Source organism: Aptenodytes patagonicus, chromosome 4 (assembly GCF_965638725.1).
Source record: "Aptenodytes patagonicus chromosome 4, bAptPat1.pri.cur, whole genome shotgun sequence".
NCBI classification, from domain to species: Eukaryota; Metazoa; Chordata; class Aves; order Sphenisciformes; family Spheniscidae; genus Aptenodytes; species Aptenodytes patagonicus.
Window position 1 is genome coordinate 32,147,168 of NC_134952.1, and position 13,944 is coordinate 32,161,111.

The window sequence follows — 13,944 nt, forward strand, 5'->3', positions numbered from 1 at the left end:
TGTAGATGTTCATAGTAACACAAGACAGAAATGGGAGATCTCCTTTGGAGAATTTTCTGTGCTTGAACGAGAGTAAAGCAGGAAAATAACTCCATGGTTCCTTCCTTCCTAACTGAGAATGATTCCCTGAAATACTTCAGAAAGAAAATCTATCAATAAATGTTCCTTACTCTAATTGCTTCTTCTAGAGAATTTCTTCTAACTCTTTTGCAAAAAGTTCACTTTCAAAGACTGTATGGTATGTGTCTCTGCAGTAGCCAGGGCTGTAATTTCTCCAATTCATCCTACCAGAGGACAGATATATTATGCTACTTATTTTACTCATCTTACTCTTGATATAATTCAAGAGTACTTTCTTGTAACCCTTGAGAGAAGATTACTTAAACAAGGAAAATAAATGGTGAGAAAGCTCTTTTATCCATTCATCTACTGCGTGTCCCCTGCATAAACTTCTTTGTGCAAAAGCGGTGATGTGGCAGTGCATGTGAGCATGAGCAGACATGAGTTTGTGCACTGTTCCTATGAGATCAAGCATCTAAAAGAAGCTGGGTTTCCCCTCGTTTGCGAATTTGCCTCCTCTAAGGCAGGCTTATGTCAAACCCTTAACATTTAAAACTTAACGACTAAACGTTACAGTAAGGATATCTTTAAGAACTACAGATGCATGAGATGCAGGGTTTGGGGGCTGGAGAAGAAAAAGGTTGCCTTTTGGGGCTGTTTTAGCTTCTCAATGTACATTTGGCTCATGATCTTATTTCTTTGCAACAGTAAGGCTTCATAATTAGCTTGTATAAACAAAGTCTTAATTTAGGACATAGATTAAAAAAAGAGAAGGAATGTTTCAAAATTCACAGTAAGTTTTCAAAGGTTGTCAGCTTGATGAGAACTCAAGTTGGTCATCCAAAATCAGAAGTCATGCAGTAAGTTCCTGACCTTGGTCACTTTGTGGGGAGAAAGAAGAGGGGATGGCCACTGTGTTGCAGCAATGTGAGCCTCAAGTTGATCTTTTTATCCAGAATCAGAAGTTGCCCTGAGTGTTTCTGTGTAGCTTTCACGTGGAGAAGGCGTGCGTGCTACACTTGGCTTGTTTTGCTCATAATATAAATACCGTTTTTTTTCTTTTCTTGTTTTTCAGCAACAGTTGGCCAAGAATATAAAATTTGGGCAGCCTCCACAAATGACAGTTTCTGTGAGGACAATGGGGGAGGCAAACGCTAGTATGGAAGAGGATGCATTGCTCAAAAGCCCCATGGAGATTGAGGCTCCGCAGGACACAGTGATCTCAGACAGTGGTAATAAAGTAAGCACTTTAAATCGACGTATTCATGACATTATAGCAGTATTAAAACAGTAAAGTTCACTGGGGCATAGCAGATGTCTCCAGTGGGGTGTAGCTGAGCTCAGCGGGCTGTTTTATGTGGGTGGGATCTCTCAGCTCGTGCTGCTTTGACTGGTGAGAAGTGTGTGCTCTTGGCATCCTGAGCCGGGTCCCACAGAATTACCGGTTTGAACGTCTGCTCTGAACTTCCAGCAGTGCAGATATCACTCGCAGTGCAGCTAGAAGACAGGAAATTTTTCTGAGACAGAAAATGTCTTGAAATATGGACTTCCCAGTATGGAAAGTTGTGCACAGCATCAAATGGCAAAAAGGAAAATCATTCCAAAGTAAGAGGGGCATGGAGCCTAAATCCGTAAAATGCTGGGTCTTGGGGTAAATATTCGTATTTCTCGTGGACAGGAACTGAAGGCAAAGAAGGGGGAGAAACATTTTGAGAATGTTCCCTAAATCCAAACATCCAGTATAATTCAAATAATTATTCAAGTTATCCATGAAGATTTTGATACTAGGAACTGCAGGTATTCAGGTGTCCAGAAAGGGCTTGTTCAGGAATGAAGAAACACGGCGAGTGATGGAAGTTCTCTGGCAATCCTCTAAGGCGAGACTGGTTCTGTGTGTTGCTGTAATGGCTGAAGGGAGTGCGGTGGACAGAGGAACATCCTTCCCTGCCTGGAGGAGGCTGACTTTGTGCCTGGGAACCGCTGGGGAAGACACACAGCAACCCACCATGTGCATGCAGCCTATAAGATCCTGGAGGGACACCAGGGCATGGGCCTCAGCTTGTGTTCATTAGCACTAGTGCTAGCTGTGTGAAAGGCAAAGGCAGTAAGCATCCTCTGCAGCTCATGCCTATATTCAGGCAAACACACAGAAGTGAGATTTATGGCTGAGGTGGCCCAAATTCTTCATCAGTCTTCAAGGGGCAACATAGCTCCTCTGTGACCACTTCCTTCGTGGCTGTGGTCGGATCTGTCAGGGAGCCAGGCGTTTGGATAGGACCTGCACACTCACGCCTCTCCCTCTGCAGTCTGGAAGGATAAAAATGCAGTCGAAGTAAGGTATATTTCTTGTGCTTCACAAATTCTCCCTTTTGAAGCAATCAGTTAAGGTGAATCAAGAGCATCCTGCGCACACAAAAAGTGCAGTGGGATTGTGGACAGGTTTTGGCTATGTACCCTGGTACTAGGTGAGACTCTGTGTTTGATACCAGCATACATTCTCTGCAGACAGCCTTCTTGCTGGGTCCTGCAGGAGACCTGAATGTCACCTAGTGACCTCCAGCTCAAAGGAGAAAATAACTCAAGCACGAAAAAAACACTGGAGTGTCTTTGTGTCATAAGGAGGGAGAGATTCAGTCCTTACAACCTACTCTTTTAAATATTATGTTTTGAAAACAAAATTAATGCCCCTTTGCATAGTTCTTTTTCCAAATACTGAAGGAGCAAACATCCCTACTCAGAGGAGATTACAGACACCACAAACCAATGCTACGTGCATAGGGTCAGCCAGAGCACTCGGTACTTTCCTTTTCTCTTACTGTGTGCTACTCATTACCTGCTTAAACACGGATTTCTGGTGCGCAGCGGCTTGCCTGGTTTCTGTTCCTGTCTCTGCTGTTGGCCTTGTAACTCCTCTGTGTGCTTATCTGCATAGGTCCTGGGGGGACGGGGTGGCTTCTGTCAGGAGTTGGTGGCCAGGACCACGTGGTGCTGCTCTACTTCAAACAGGTTTCCTGAGTTGCTTTGTGACTTTTGATTTTCCCGACTGAGTAACTTGGATCGATGGCAAGAGTTCTGCGTTTCATTTAACTTCTATTTGTAAAGCTGATTTTTTAGGCGTTATACTAACAATCATGTGCTCTTGGTGTAATGGGATCCCAACACGCATTAGGTTATGAAGTAATACTGTGATATAATGATCAAAAACAATGTTTCTGTGTGTGATGAATGCTGCTTCGACCCCTGCGCCTTAAAAATCCCCTCCTGTGAGATGGCTGGGAGAGGGACGGTAGCTAAGGAGTCCTAGTGACTGATAGGCTCCGATTGCTCTGGGGGAGCTGGTTTGCTTTGTAAGAGGAGTCGTCAAGAATCTGGAGTTGAAACTCTTTGCAGCAGAGGTAATGCCTGATCAAGTTCCTATTTTTTTTCCTTAGGTGTAGATCAGGAGAAAATAAAGTTATTAAGAGCTGATTGAAATCCTACAAAGCTGTGCTCTTTCTTTTGATTCGGAACCTGGTTATCTTGCTAAGGAAGCGTGAGCATTTTGCCTTTTGTAGAGTCTTGTAGCAGCAACTGCTTCTCTATAGACAGCAGTGATTCAAGGCTCACAGCATTTAGGAACAAGAATTGTTTATCCATCCATCCGGCAGTGACAGGGAACAGGGTAAAAATCCTACTCTAACATGCATGATTTCACAAGTCCTTTGAACCATATTTGTTAGATCCTTTGCATTTTAATATCTAGCTGTGGTAATCTTGTTTTCTAGTCCACTGACACCCCAGCTTTGTTGAGAACAATGAATTTGCCTGGAACAAGACATGAAGTGGAAGAAAAGGTAACAAAACTTTTACACTCGGTTTGCACCAAGTTAATTTCTAATTTTAGTTATTAGAAGCCTGGCAGTTTTTGCTTTAATACACATTTCATTGTTCCATGATCATCCAAGATTTTGTGAACGTTGCGCAGTTTGGAGGCTAGTAAATAAGCAATAACTAAGATTGAGAAATCTGTAAGAGTTGATTGCAGGAAACAGCAGAACTCAGTCTCTGCCAGTCTTGCAGCATTCCTGCATTTGATGTATTAATCATAGAGTCATAATTTTCATAAGTATTTCTACTACTTTGTTATGCCTACATGTAATTCAGTAAGCATATGCAAAATGTTCCATCAGCTTTTAAGTAATTGGTTCCATAATTAGCATATGTTTAACCTCAGAAGATTACAGAGCTGTCTTGAAAACAATGTATGTGATTTTCTTTCCTTACAGAAGATGTCTTCTCCCTTCTTTTTTTTTCTGTCTTCTTTTTCCACTTGGATTGTGCCAAATACCAGTCTCAGGATGATAGCTCAGTGACTTACAGGAGAGACTGATTACAGGCTCACTCTTACATGTCTAGACATACAGTGCCACTGTATTTATTCATGAGAGGAGTCTCACTAAATCACTTTGTATTTGCACTTTCTGAACCCAAATATTTGAAAGGCAAGAGAAAAAAGCACCAATCAAAGCCAGTATTGTCTTATTTTATTTTTAGCTGTTCTTTGGTGCTAGCTTGGACAACTCCACATGACTGTGGAGGGAAGGTTTTCCGCAGGCACTGTGCCAGTCTGAGATCCAATACCATAGCCATCTCCCATGCAGACAGTACAGCTCTGTAGCTGTTCTATTATAATGCTTAGATAAGTCAATCTGACTTGCTCTTGCCTAAAGTGTATAATCTAAATCATTTAAAGATGTAGATATTGCTTCCACAGTAAGCAAACTTTAAAATGTCCCAGTGTTTGGTGTTGCTTAAAACTCTGCTGCTGCCCTTCCCATTCCCAACAACTTCTGAGTGGAGCTAAACTGTGAAAAAACTTCAGTTAGAATGGTCTAAGTAATTTTTAAGTGAAAAGTATAAAAACGTGTAATACTGGAAATAGAAAAATATTACAGCTGTAACTTTCATGTCCAAAGTTCATGATTTGTATAATGGAAAAACAGGGTTTGAAATCTTTTCTGTTAATAACTCCTTTGAATTCAAAACTGCAAAGGCTTTTTTGTGTGTGTGTGTGTTCTTTCTTTCGTTCGTTCTTTCTTTCTTTCTTTCTTTATTTATTTATTTAAATTGAACAAATAGCTTAATAATAGCTTCTTGTGTTTGTGATACAAACAGGTCACTCCAGTCAAATCATCTCGGCCAAAAAGACAATTTTCCTGTTCTGGCACAATTGAAACAATCAATTTGGATGCAGTTCCCCAGGCTGTTGCTCGTCTAGACAACAGTGCAGCTAAACACAAGCTGTCAGTGAAGCCAAAAAAGCAGAGGGTGTCAAGAAAGCACAAGAGATTAACAAAGGTATTGAATCACTGGCCAAATGTGAGAGGAGGGGGATTGCTTTTGAAGCTGGGTACAAAATAATCTTAACTGAGTGCACCAGGAGTAGCTATAGACAGGACTGTCTTAAGATGTGATGAACACTGTTAGAGATAGCTATTGAAAGCTTCTTCGACAAACCTTGCGTCTTCAGGGCAAAACAAAATGCATGCTTCTTTTGTTTTGTCTTGAAATCAAGACCTAAAGATGAAACCCTAGCTGGAGAGAAGATGCAAAGAAGTTTTAATATGGCCTGTTGGGACAAATACTACTTACACCTGAGGTACTTCCACTAGGATTTTACATTGGGAGAGCTTTCTGATTCTAGTTTTTCTAGTAAAAAATTTAGGTCATAAAGGTCTGAAGGATATCTGCCACTGTTATTGCTGCTCTGGTATAGGCAATCTGATAGTGCAAAATTTGGTTGGGGGAAAAAAAATAGATTCTCTAAAACTGGCATGGGTTCTGACAGTGGTAATATCATTGTCTTATAAGAAAGAATAAGACTGAAGTAACACAGCTCTTGCTACAGCTAGAGTGAACTATCAAACCCTCACTTTGTACTCTTACTGCATGGCTATTTTGTTTTTTATCCTGACATCTTACCAGTGCTTGTAAATGGGACAAGACTATTCAACTACTACAGGGTTCAGGAGAGGCCACTGTCCTTTCTTCTGCATCATTGTACTTGCAATTATCACTCTTGCAATGAAGAAATTAAATTTAAACCTCTTGTTTATACAGAATGTTTAACTGGAGCCAAATGATGGCTCAACAAATGATAGCTAGACAGGGCATTAGCTGAGCTGTTTTCCTCAAGGAAAGTGCTGGGAAGCGCTCTTCAGGTGCAGCTCATCTTCAGACCATGTCGCTACAGAGACAAGGAGTAAGCTGTGAAGAAGATCTGTATTCAGTTTATTGCAGGTATTGCACCCACATGCCAGGGCTGTGGGGCAAGCACAGAGAAGCAGCAGTCAGCAGTTAGTATGTGCCTCAGTACGGTACAGTATTGCTGGGGAGCTCTAGGTTCTCTGTCCATGCATGGTCCCACGGTTCCTGCAACAGAATTGGAGTCTCAGCACAGCTAGTGGAGGAAGATATCCTGGCTCAGGATTTGTGAAAAGCAACCAAATTGTGTTTCCCTGAGCAGTGTTCTTTCCTGGCTCGCATTGCAGAGCCCTTTTCTGCAGGCAACAGCTTCTGTCTCTGCAAGTAACAGCTAGATTTGCCATGAAAGAACTGGCAAAACAATGCCCTTAAGCAGGTGCTCATTATTTCAGGCTTAAAGGATGGAGTTCTAAGTAGTGGAACAGGCATATGAAACCTATGCTCTATTCCTCGGGCTTCTGTAAATTTGAAATGGCAGGTCTCAATCTGGATTAGCTCATGTACACCAAATGGTGATTCAATATTTAGCATTATACTGTTATCGCTGTTGAGATGTTTTCTTTCTTTTAAAGGCTATCATCCAAATAGGTGAGAGGCATGGGATATATGATGATGTGATCCATAAATTGGGGTGGGTGTGTTGGTGTGTTGGCTCTAGATCTAAATCATTGTTTAAAAAAAAAAGTTGATTTGCATTTGCAACTGATTGTTTGTTCACTGTAAAGAATAACGAGCCAATAGGCAATATTCAGTAACTCCAAACTCGTCTCTCAATTTTAGGGATCACAAAGTTTAACAATAACAGAATTTGAGCCGGAGGACCTAGAAACTCAGCTGTATGGAGACAGATACCCAGGTTATAATGGACACATCATAGCAGACAAGCTAATCCAGAACAGAGATGAGCAGAAACAGCTTCAGCTGGCAGAGGAGAAAAGAATTGAAGATCGCTGGGGGATCTTTGAGGCCGAAAGGATAAGGCAGATTGTAGAAATGGAAGAACAAAGAGAAATGGAAGAACAAAAGTGCCAAGAACTTGAGCAGATGCAAAAAGAGCAGGAGAGAAGGCATTGTGAAGAAGAGAGGCAGTATCTCCTTGAAGGAGAGACATCTTTGAAAATAGAAGAGCAGACATGCCATAAAGAGGAGAGAAGACTGCTGGAGGCTGAAAAGAGGCAAGAGCTGGAGAAGCAGAGGCAGAAGGAGTTGGAGGAGCAACAGAGACAAGAGCTGGAGGAGCAGAAGCTCCAGGAACAGGAGGAGCAACAGAGACGAGAGCTGCAGGAGCAGAAGCGACAGGAACGGGAGGAGCGACAGAGACGAGAGCTGGAGGAGCAGAAGCTCCAGGAACAGGAGGAGCAACAGAGACGAGAGCTGCAGGAGCAGAAGCGACAGGAATGGGAGGAGCGACAGAGACGAGAGCTGGAGGAGCAGAAGCTCCAGGAACAGGAGGAGCAACAGAGACGAGAGCTGGAGGAGCAGAAGCTCTGGGAACAGGAAGAGTGGAGATGTCAGGAGTTGGAGGAGCGGAAGAGGCAAGAGCTAGAGGAGCAGAAGCATCAGGAATGGGAAGAGCAGAGGCGCAAGGAGCTGGAGGAGAAACAGAGACGAGAGCTGGAGGAGCAGAAGAGGCTAGAGCTGGAAGAATTAAGGCAACACGAGATTGAAAAACAGTGTCAAGAGGAAGAAGAAAGAAATTGGCTGGAGGAACAAAAAGACCTCGAACAAAATAAGGAAGAAAAACAGAGGCAAGAGCTAGAAGAGCTTCAAGAAGCTGAAATAAAACTGAAGCAGGAGAAAGAAGCTGACAGCCTCAAACAACAGAAGAAACAGGAGGAACAAAGGCAGCATTTGAAGGAGAAAGGAGAAAAGACAGAGAAGGAACAACCCCAGCAAGTAACAGATAAGAAAAAGAAATGGGAAGAGCAGAGAAAACACAAGCTCACGAAACAAATGCACATGGAAAGTGCAGAGGGTGTGCAACAAGATGAACTGAAGCAGCAAAAGGAACAAAATGAACGAGAATGGAACAAGCTGGAAGAGCAGAAGGTAGACACAGAAGGACAAAATCTTCAGCAAAACCAACAAGAAAAATCCTTAGAACAGCAACAGGACAAGGATCAGTTGTGTTCTGGAGGGGCTGATAGGCATGTGGTAGAGGAGAAGCTCCAAGAAGGATCAAGATCCCAAAAACTCAAACAGCCAGAAAAAGGGAATAAAACAGCAGAAGAAGTCCTAGCCCAGAAACTGAAGAGAGAAGTTGAGGCTCAGGAACAAAAGCGAATAGGGGAAGAACTTAGGTGGCAAGAGGTAGATGAAAGACAAACTGCATCCAGACCCTTCACATTTCAAGTGTCTTCTGGAGATAAACAGATCATATTTCAGAAAGTAAATCTGAGTCCAGTCATGCCCGTCAGAGGAGCAGGACTCTCTTCTCCATCCATCAAAGACTGCAGGATGCATGCTTCCAGCAAGGGCTCTCATACACTCCCGTCATCTGTGTGTGTACCCCATACAGCTATTTTGGTTACTGGAGCACAGCTGTGTGGCACAGCAGTTAACTTGAACCAGATAAAGGACACAGCTTGTAAATCATTACTTGGCTTAACAGAAGAGAGAAAAAATGTGGATATTCCTTCACCAGAGAAGGCCCAGAAAAAAACCCAGGATCCCAAACCCAGCAGCAGTAAAATGAAATATGCACAAGAGACATTGAACAACCAGGCCGTACTAGCTGAGTGGGCTTCTATCCGCTCCAGGATCCTAAAGAATGCAGAAAACAGCAAATATAACGAGAGAGACCGAGTAAGTGTCTGCAGACACAGTGATGACTGGACACCCCGAGGACGGGGTGCTCCCCATGGTAACTTGAGGAAAACCCTCTCTGCAAATGCGAAGTTCTCGATAACACCAGCATGGCAGAAATTTTCAGAAGCTTCAAAAAACAGTTCAGATGCTGAGAATGTAAGTGCAGCAACAGGCAATGAAACAGTGGCTGTGGGAAGAATCACTGGCTCATCCTCTGATTTGAAGGAGGATGTGGCTTCCACTTTTAAGGATAACTTAGCTGAAAAGGCTAAGGAGAAAATGGAAACCCATAGTGAAATGACAGACAACACAGAAGGCTGTAAATTTGCAAAAGATCTTCCATCTTTCCTTGTTCCAAGTTTTCCTCATTCTCCGAGTAAAGAATTAGCCCAGGCAGAACTTCCCGGTGCTCTGGAAAATCAGCAGAATAACAGCACAAAAAAAGCAGATAAACCAGCACCAAATGGAGAAGAAAATATTTCTCCTTTTGGGATAAAGTTACGAAGGACAAACTACTCTTTACGTTTCCATTATGATCAACAGGCAGAGCAAAGGAAAAAGAAAAGATACAGTGCCGGAGATAGTTTTGATGGTGTGCCTGACCCACTAGTTACAACAGAAGGTGAGAAAGAATCCTCTGGTTTTGCTCCACCAGAGAGTACATCCCCTGGCATGGGGAGAGCGAATGTCCCTGGTATTTTAAAAGACTCAAAAGACTCTTCAGTTACTGTGGTGGAGATTTCACAACCAGCATGCACACCAGTGGTCCTACCAGCCACTGGTCAGAGCGCTTTACCCCCTCATGAGAAACCAGCATGCAAGTCACTGGTCCCACAGAAACCTGCTTTAGCTCCAAAGCCCACCAGCCAGACACCACCATCGTCTCCTCTCTCTAAAATGAACAGATCAAACCTAGCTGATATGCTAGGGCAAAGGTTGGTTAAAGCTGAATCGGACGGTGGCTGGAGAAAAGAAGACAGAGCAAATGCAGTGCACCCCACACCATCCAATGAGTACAAAAATGAAGAGGAAGAAATCAGAGAAAAGAAGTCGTTTTTCCCATCTATAAGTATTCCATGGAGAGAAAAAAATGACAGAAAGCCTGAGCCATTGAAGAAGGGTAAGTATTTTTCAAAGGTCATTTAGCTATTGTCTGCATTTCCAAAATGAGATACTGGAGGTCCAGAGGAAGACATTTGGCCTTAAGCTAGAATTTTTACCTGACGTTATTTGTGGAGTACCACTACTTTGCTTAGGGTTGTCTGAATGAATGGGACTTCCCATCCCCACAGTTTAATTCAGAAACACACAAACAGCGTGACCAGTGTGACCTGCTTAAGAAAGTTAATTTCAAGGATGTAACTGAAGTGTGTGTGAGTTTTCCTTGGTAGAGATGTTACCTAGTTAGTCGGAGGATGGACTGTCTGTTCCATGTGTAATGGTGTCATCAGAGCAGAGGGAGTCATTTTTATAATTTACATTATGTTGTTTCTATTCTTGAGGGGAATATTATCTAGCTGAAAAAATATTAAGATCTAGGTCCCCTTATAGTGCCTATCCTGGGCAAATTCTCTATCTAACCTGATATAGCTGGGCATAGGAGTCTGCATTTCAGGGGCACTCTTCAGTAATAGAAACAATTACAGTAGCCATAGTGAGCTCTTCAGAGGAGGGTTGAAAGCCCCTGTGTCCTGAAATAGTATTCTGTACAAGAGGAAAAATTACCCTTTCCACATAAGGACACTCAAAAGAGCAAGGCAGGAATTCAGCATTTAATTGGGAAATCCCAATTTTTTTCCATTCTTGAATTTTGCAAGCATCAAGACATTTCTAAAACCGTATCTCAGTGGAATTGCTGCTTATTTTTTCAATTTTTTTACACTTTTTCCTTTCAATTCCATTTTTAAATGAGGGTTATGGAAACTAGTTGGAGGCACAGCTGCCGGCCTGGGAGAGCCGGGCCAGTGGAGGGTTTCTGTGCTCACTGAGCTCTGCAGGAGCACCTTTGCACCCCAGTGCTGCTCCCTGCCGCTCAGAGCTCTATACTCGGTGCTAGCCCCAATTTCATGCAGGGTACAGAAAGTCAGATGCTCAAGTGACGATTTAAAAAAATAAACAAACCATTTTTTAAGAGGGGCTGCATTTATAGGAGTACATCATTTCAGTGCCCTTTATTTGGCTGAAGTTTGGACTTCTTCCCTTAAATACGGCTGGAAAATCAGGCAACTGCAGTACGTAGTGGCTGGATCCCTTCCATCAGAGGTGTAAACAATCAGTGTATATGTATCATCACTTTCACTTAAATATGTAGTAAACTAGGCTATAGCTCTAAGAGTCCGGGGTAGGCTTTTTCACAAAAAAGGATAAATTTGGACAGCTGTATGAGTGTATTGAATTAGGTCTTATTCTTGAGGCATAAAAACTGTTTCAGGGTTTGACATACAGCCCACGAAGGTCTGTGAATGGCATGGCATTCAATGGGCTTAGCTCCGGAGTGTTCACAAGGTAGAGAAGGTATAACGGTTTGCTTGAGACAGGAGATGTGCATTACTTAACCAATTCTTCTCATGTTTTCTTTCAGAAAAACCTGTCCTCCAGAGCAGGCACTCTTTAGATGGCTCTAAACTGATGGAAAAAGTTGAAACTTCACAACCACTTTGGATTACATTAGCGCTGCAAAAGCAAAAGGGATTTCGTGAACAGCAAGCTACGAGGGAGGAGAGGAAACAAGCCAGAGAGGCGAAGCAAGCAGAGAAGCTGGCTAAAGAAAATGTAAACAATCTTTAGAAACCTGCCCATCAGAAATACTGATACCATAATTACAGTAATTTTATTATGTGAAAGGGATTTTTTTTTTTTTAATGTTTGGTTTGTAAGATTTCATAAAAGCTAAAATGACAGTGAGTAAAAAGTAGTCTGAAAGTCTGGAGTTCCCTTTTGCAAAACTGAGACCTCCAGGAGAAAATACTGTGCAGTAGTGTGACAATTTTAGGGTAAACTCTGATGCCTTAATATCAGGACGTGGTTAACGGCAATCATAAGCACGACCACTGCACAGGTGATGGAACAGAAAAATTGTATGCAACATGGTTCTTTCAAAGCTTGAGTAAATAAGATGTTACGCCTTAATGCTTGGGGAATAACACCTGGAATACTCATTTATAGGTCAATATAGGTGAATACTAGTAAGTTTGAATTTATTTTTATCATAATGTATTACTTGGATAAATTGTAGATGAATGAAAGAAATGAACTGTCATGTGAAACATCCAACTGCCTAAAGCAGGCACTGAATTCAAGTATCACCTCTTTCCTGTTCTTTAAATAGCTATTTACTATCCATGGTTTTCTATTAGTAAGAAAAACACTTCTACTTACAGTACAGAAGTGATGCTACATAAGCAGTGATGCTGTATATAGATACCACAGATGGTGAAAAGGGAGGTTATGTGGATAACTAAGTATATTTTGATGTTTGTTATGAGACCGAAATTTCTGATGGACACGTGCATAATTACAGACATAGATAATTGGCGGAAGAAAACAGCAGTGGGTGTGAGGTTGCCCACAGATGCACGCTGTGTTTCAGTGCTGTATTTAACAGGTAGGGCTGGCTCAAACTGTTCAATATTTTGAGTGAAATGACAACATGACAAATTTCTTTGTGTTGGTTTTTTTTTTACAGTCTTTAATAACTGCTAGTTTTAGAAGTATCAGAGTGTTTTGAGTCTTTGCCGAAAAGGAAGGTTAAGGAAAGGACAGGTGATGAATGAAAGCATGAAGTGTGACATTTCTTACTTGTAGCCACTACATGACAGACTATTTCTCATTTAGCAGTTTTCCTTCTCTCTTCTAGGCTGCTGTAAGTAATCAGTCAGATAATAAAAGCAGCAGCAGCAAAACAAGCACACTGCAGAAATCTACACCTCAAGAAGGGGAAAAGAAAATTGAGACTGCTGTGTCAAGACTAGAAAGAAGGGAGCAGCTAAAAAAGTCAAACACCCTTCCAACTTCTGTGACAGGTACAGTGAGAGATTCAGATTTACTCTAGGAATAATGCACTTCAGAAATGGTACTGCGTGTTTTGAGAAAGTGAATGAACGGGGTTTTTTTTCCCTCATGTATTATCCCTAGGATTACAAATGCATTTGTTTTCAGCACGGAACAATGCAACTTGTCCCAGTCTCATGTGCTGGCCGTTACACTGGAAGTACATCGTTTTAACAGGTTTTCACCAGGTTCCCCAGGTTATCAAGGTTGCACTACTGCATTTCCTTAGAACTGCCCCAGTTCCAGTTAAAAAAATCAGGCTGTTTCCCCAAGCCATATCCAACAGTATTTTTGGAACATGACTAACGCACATTAGAGGGATTTGATTTACTGTAAATTGCAATTGCAGTACTGTTTTGCCTTTAGGTTGGGGGTTAGCACAGAGGGGGAATGATACTTAACTTCTACAAAGTGTATTTTCGTAGGAAATGAAGCATATCGTGTTCCCACACCTCCCAGTTTGCCAAGGAGAAATACTCACCCCAGAATATTTGGAACGAGTAGTCTCATTTCATTCAAAAATGCAAAAACTAATCAATTCAGGTAGCCTGTCACTTTGAATTTAGGACTTCTCCTCCCAGTCAAGTATTTGGTATGGAAGACTGGAACCAGAACCTACTACTTTATCTGTCACTTCAGTTAAGCTGAAACAATTACGTATTCAAAAGGCAGGCACATTCCTTCCCCAAAGGGCATAGTATTTGGGGCGGTGTAAGGTGATTGTTGAAACAGAGACTTGCTGAATATTTCTCTAGCCAACATTAGTCCTAGGCAAAAGGTTTT

General features: G+C 42.0%; 1 protein-coding gene across 6 annotated transcripts in view; it reads left to right on the forward strand.

The window, feature by feature from the left end:
* CRACD (capping protein inhibiting regulator of actin dynamics) overlaps positions 1–13,944 on the forward strand; it is a 143,649-nt gene that overhangs the window by 124,617 nt on the left and 5,088 nt on the right. For all 6 annotated transcript variants that reach the window (XM_076336287.1, XM_076336293.1, XM_076336289.1 and 3 more), the window contains exons 6-11: positions 1,136–1,300; positions 3,825–3,893; positions 5,215–5,397; positions 7,084–10,231; positions 11,693–11,883; positions 12,968–13,133. In XM_076336287.1, the coding sequence (XP_076192402.1) occupies positions 1,136–1,300; positions 3,825–3,893; positions 5,215–5,397; positions 7,084–10,231; positions 11,693–11,883; positions 12,968–13,133 (3,922 nt within the window). The remainder of the gene's footprint in view (positions 1–1,135; positions 1,301–3,824; positions 3,894–5,214; positions 5,398–7,083; positions 10,232–11,692; positions 11,884–12,967; positions 13,134–13,944) is intronic.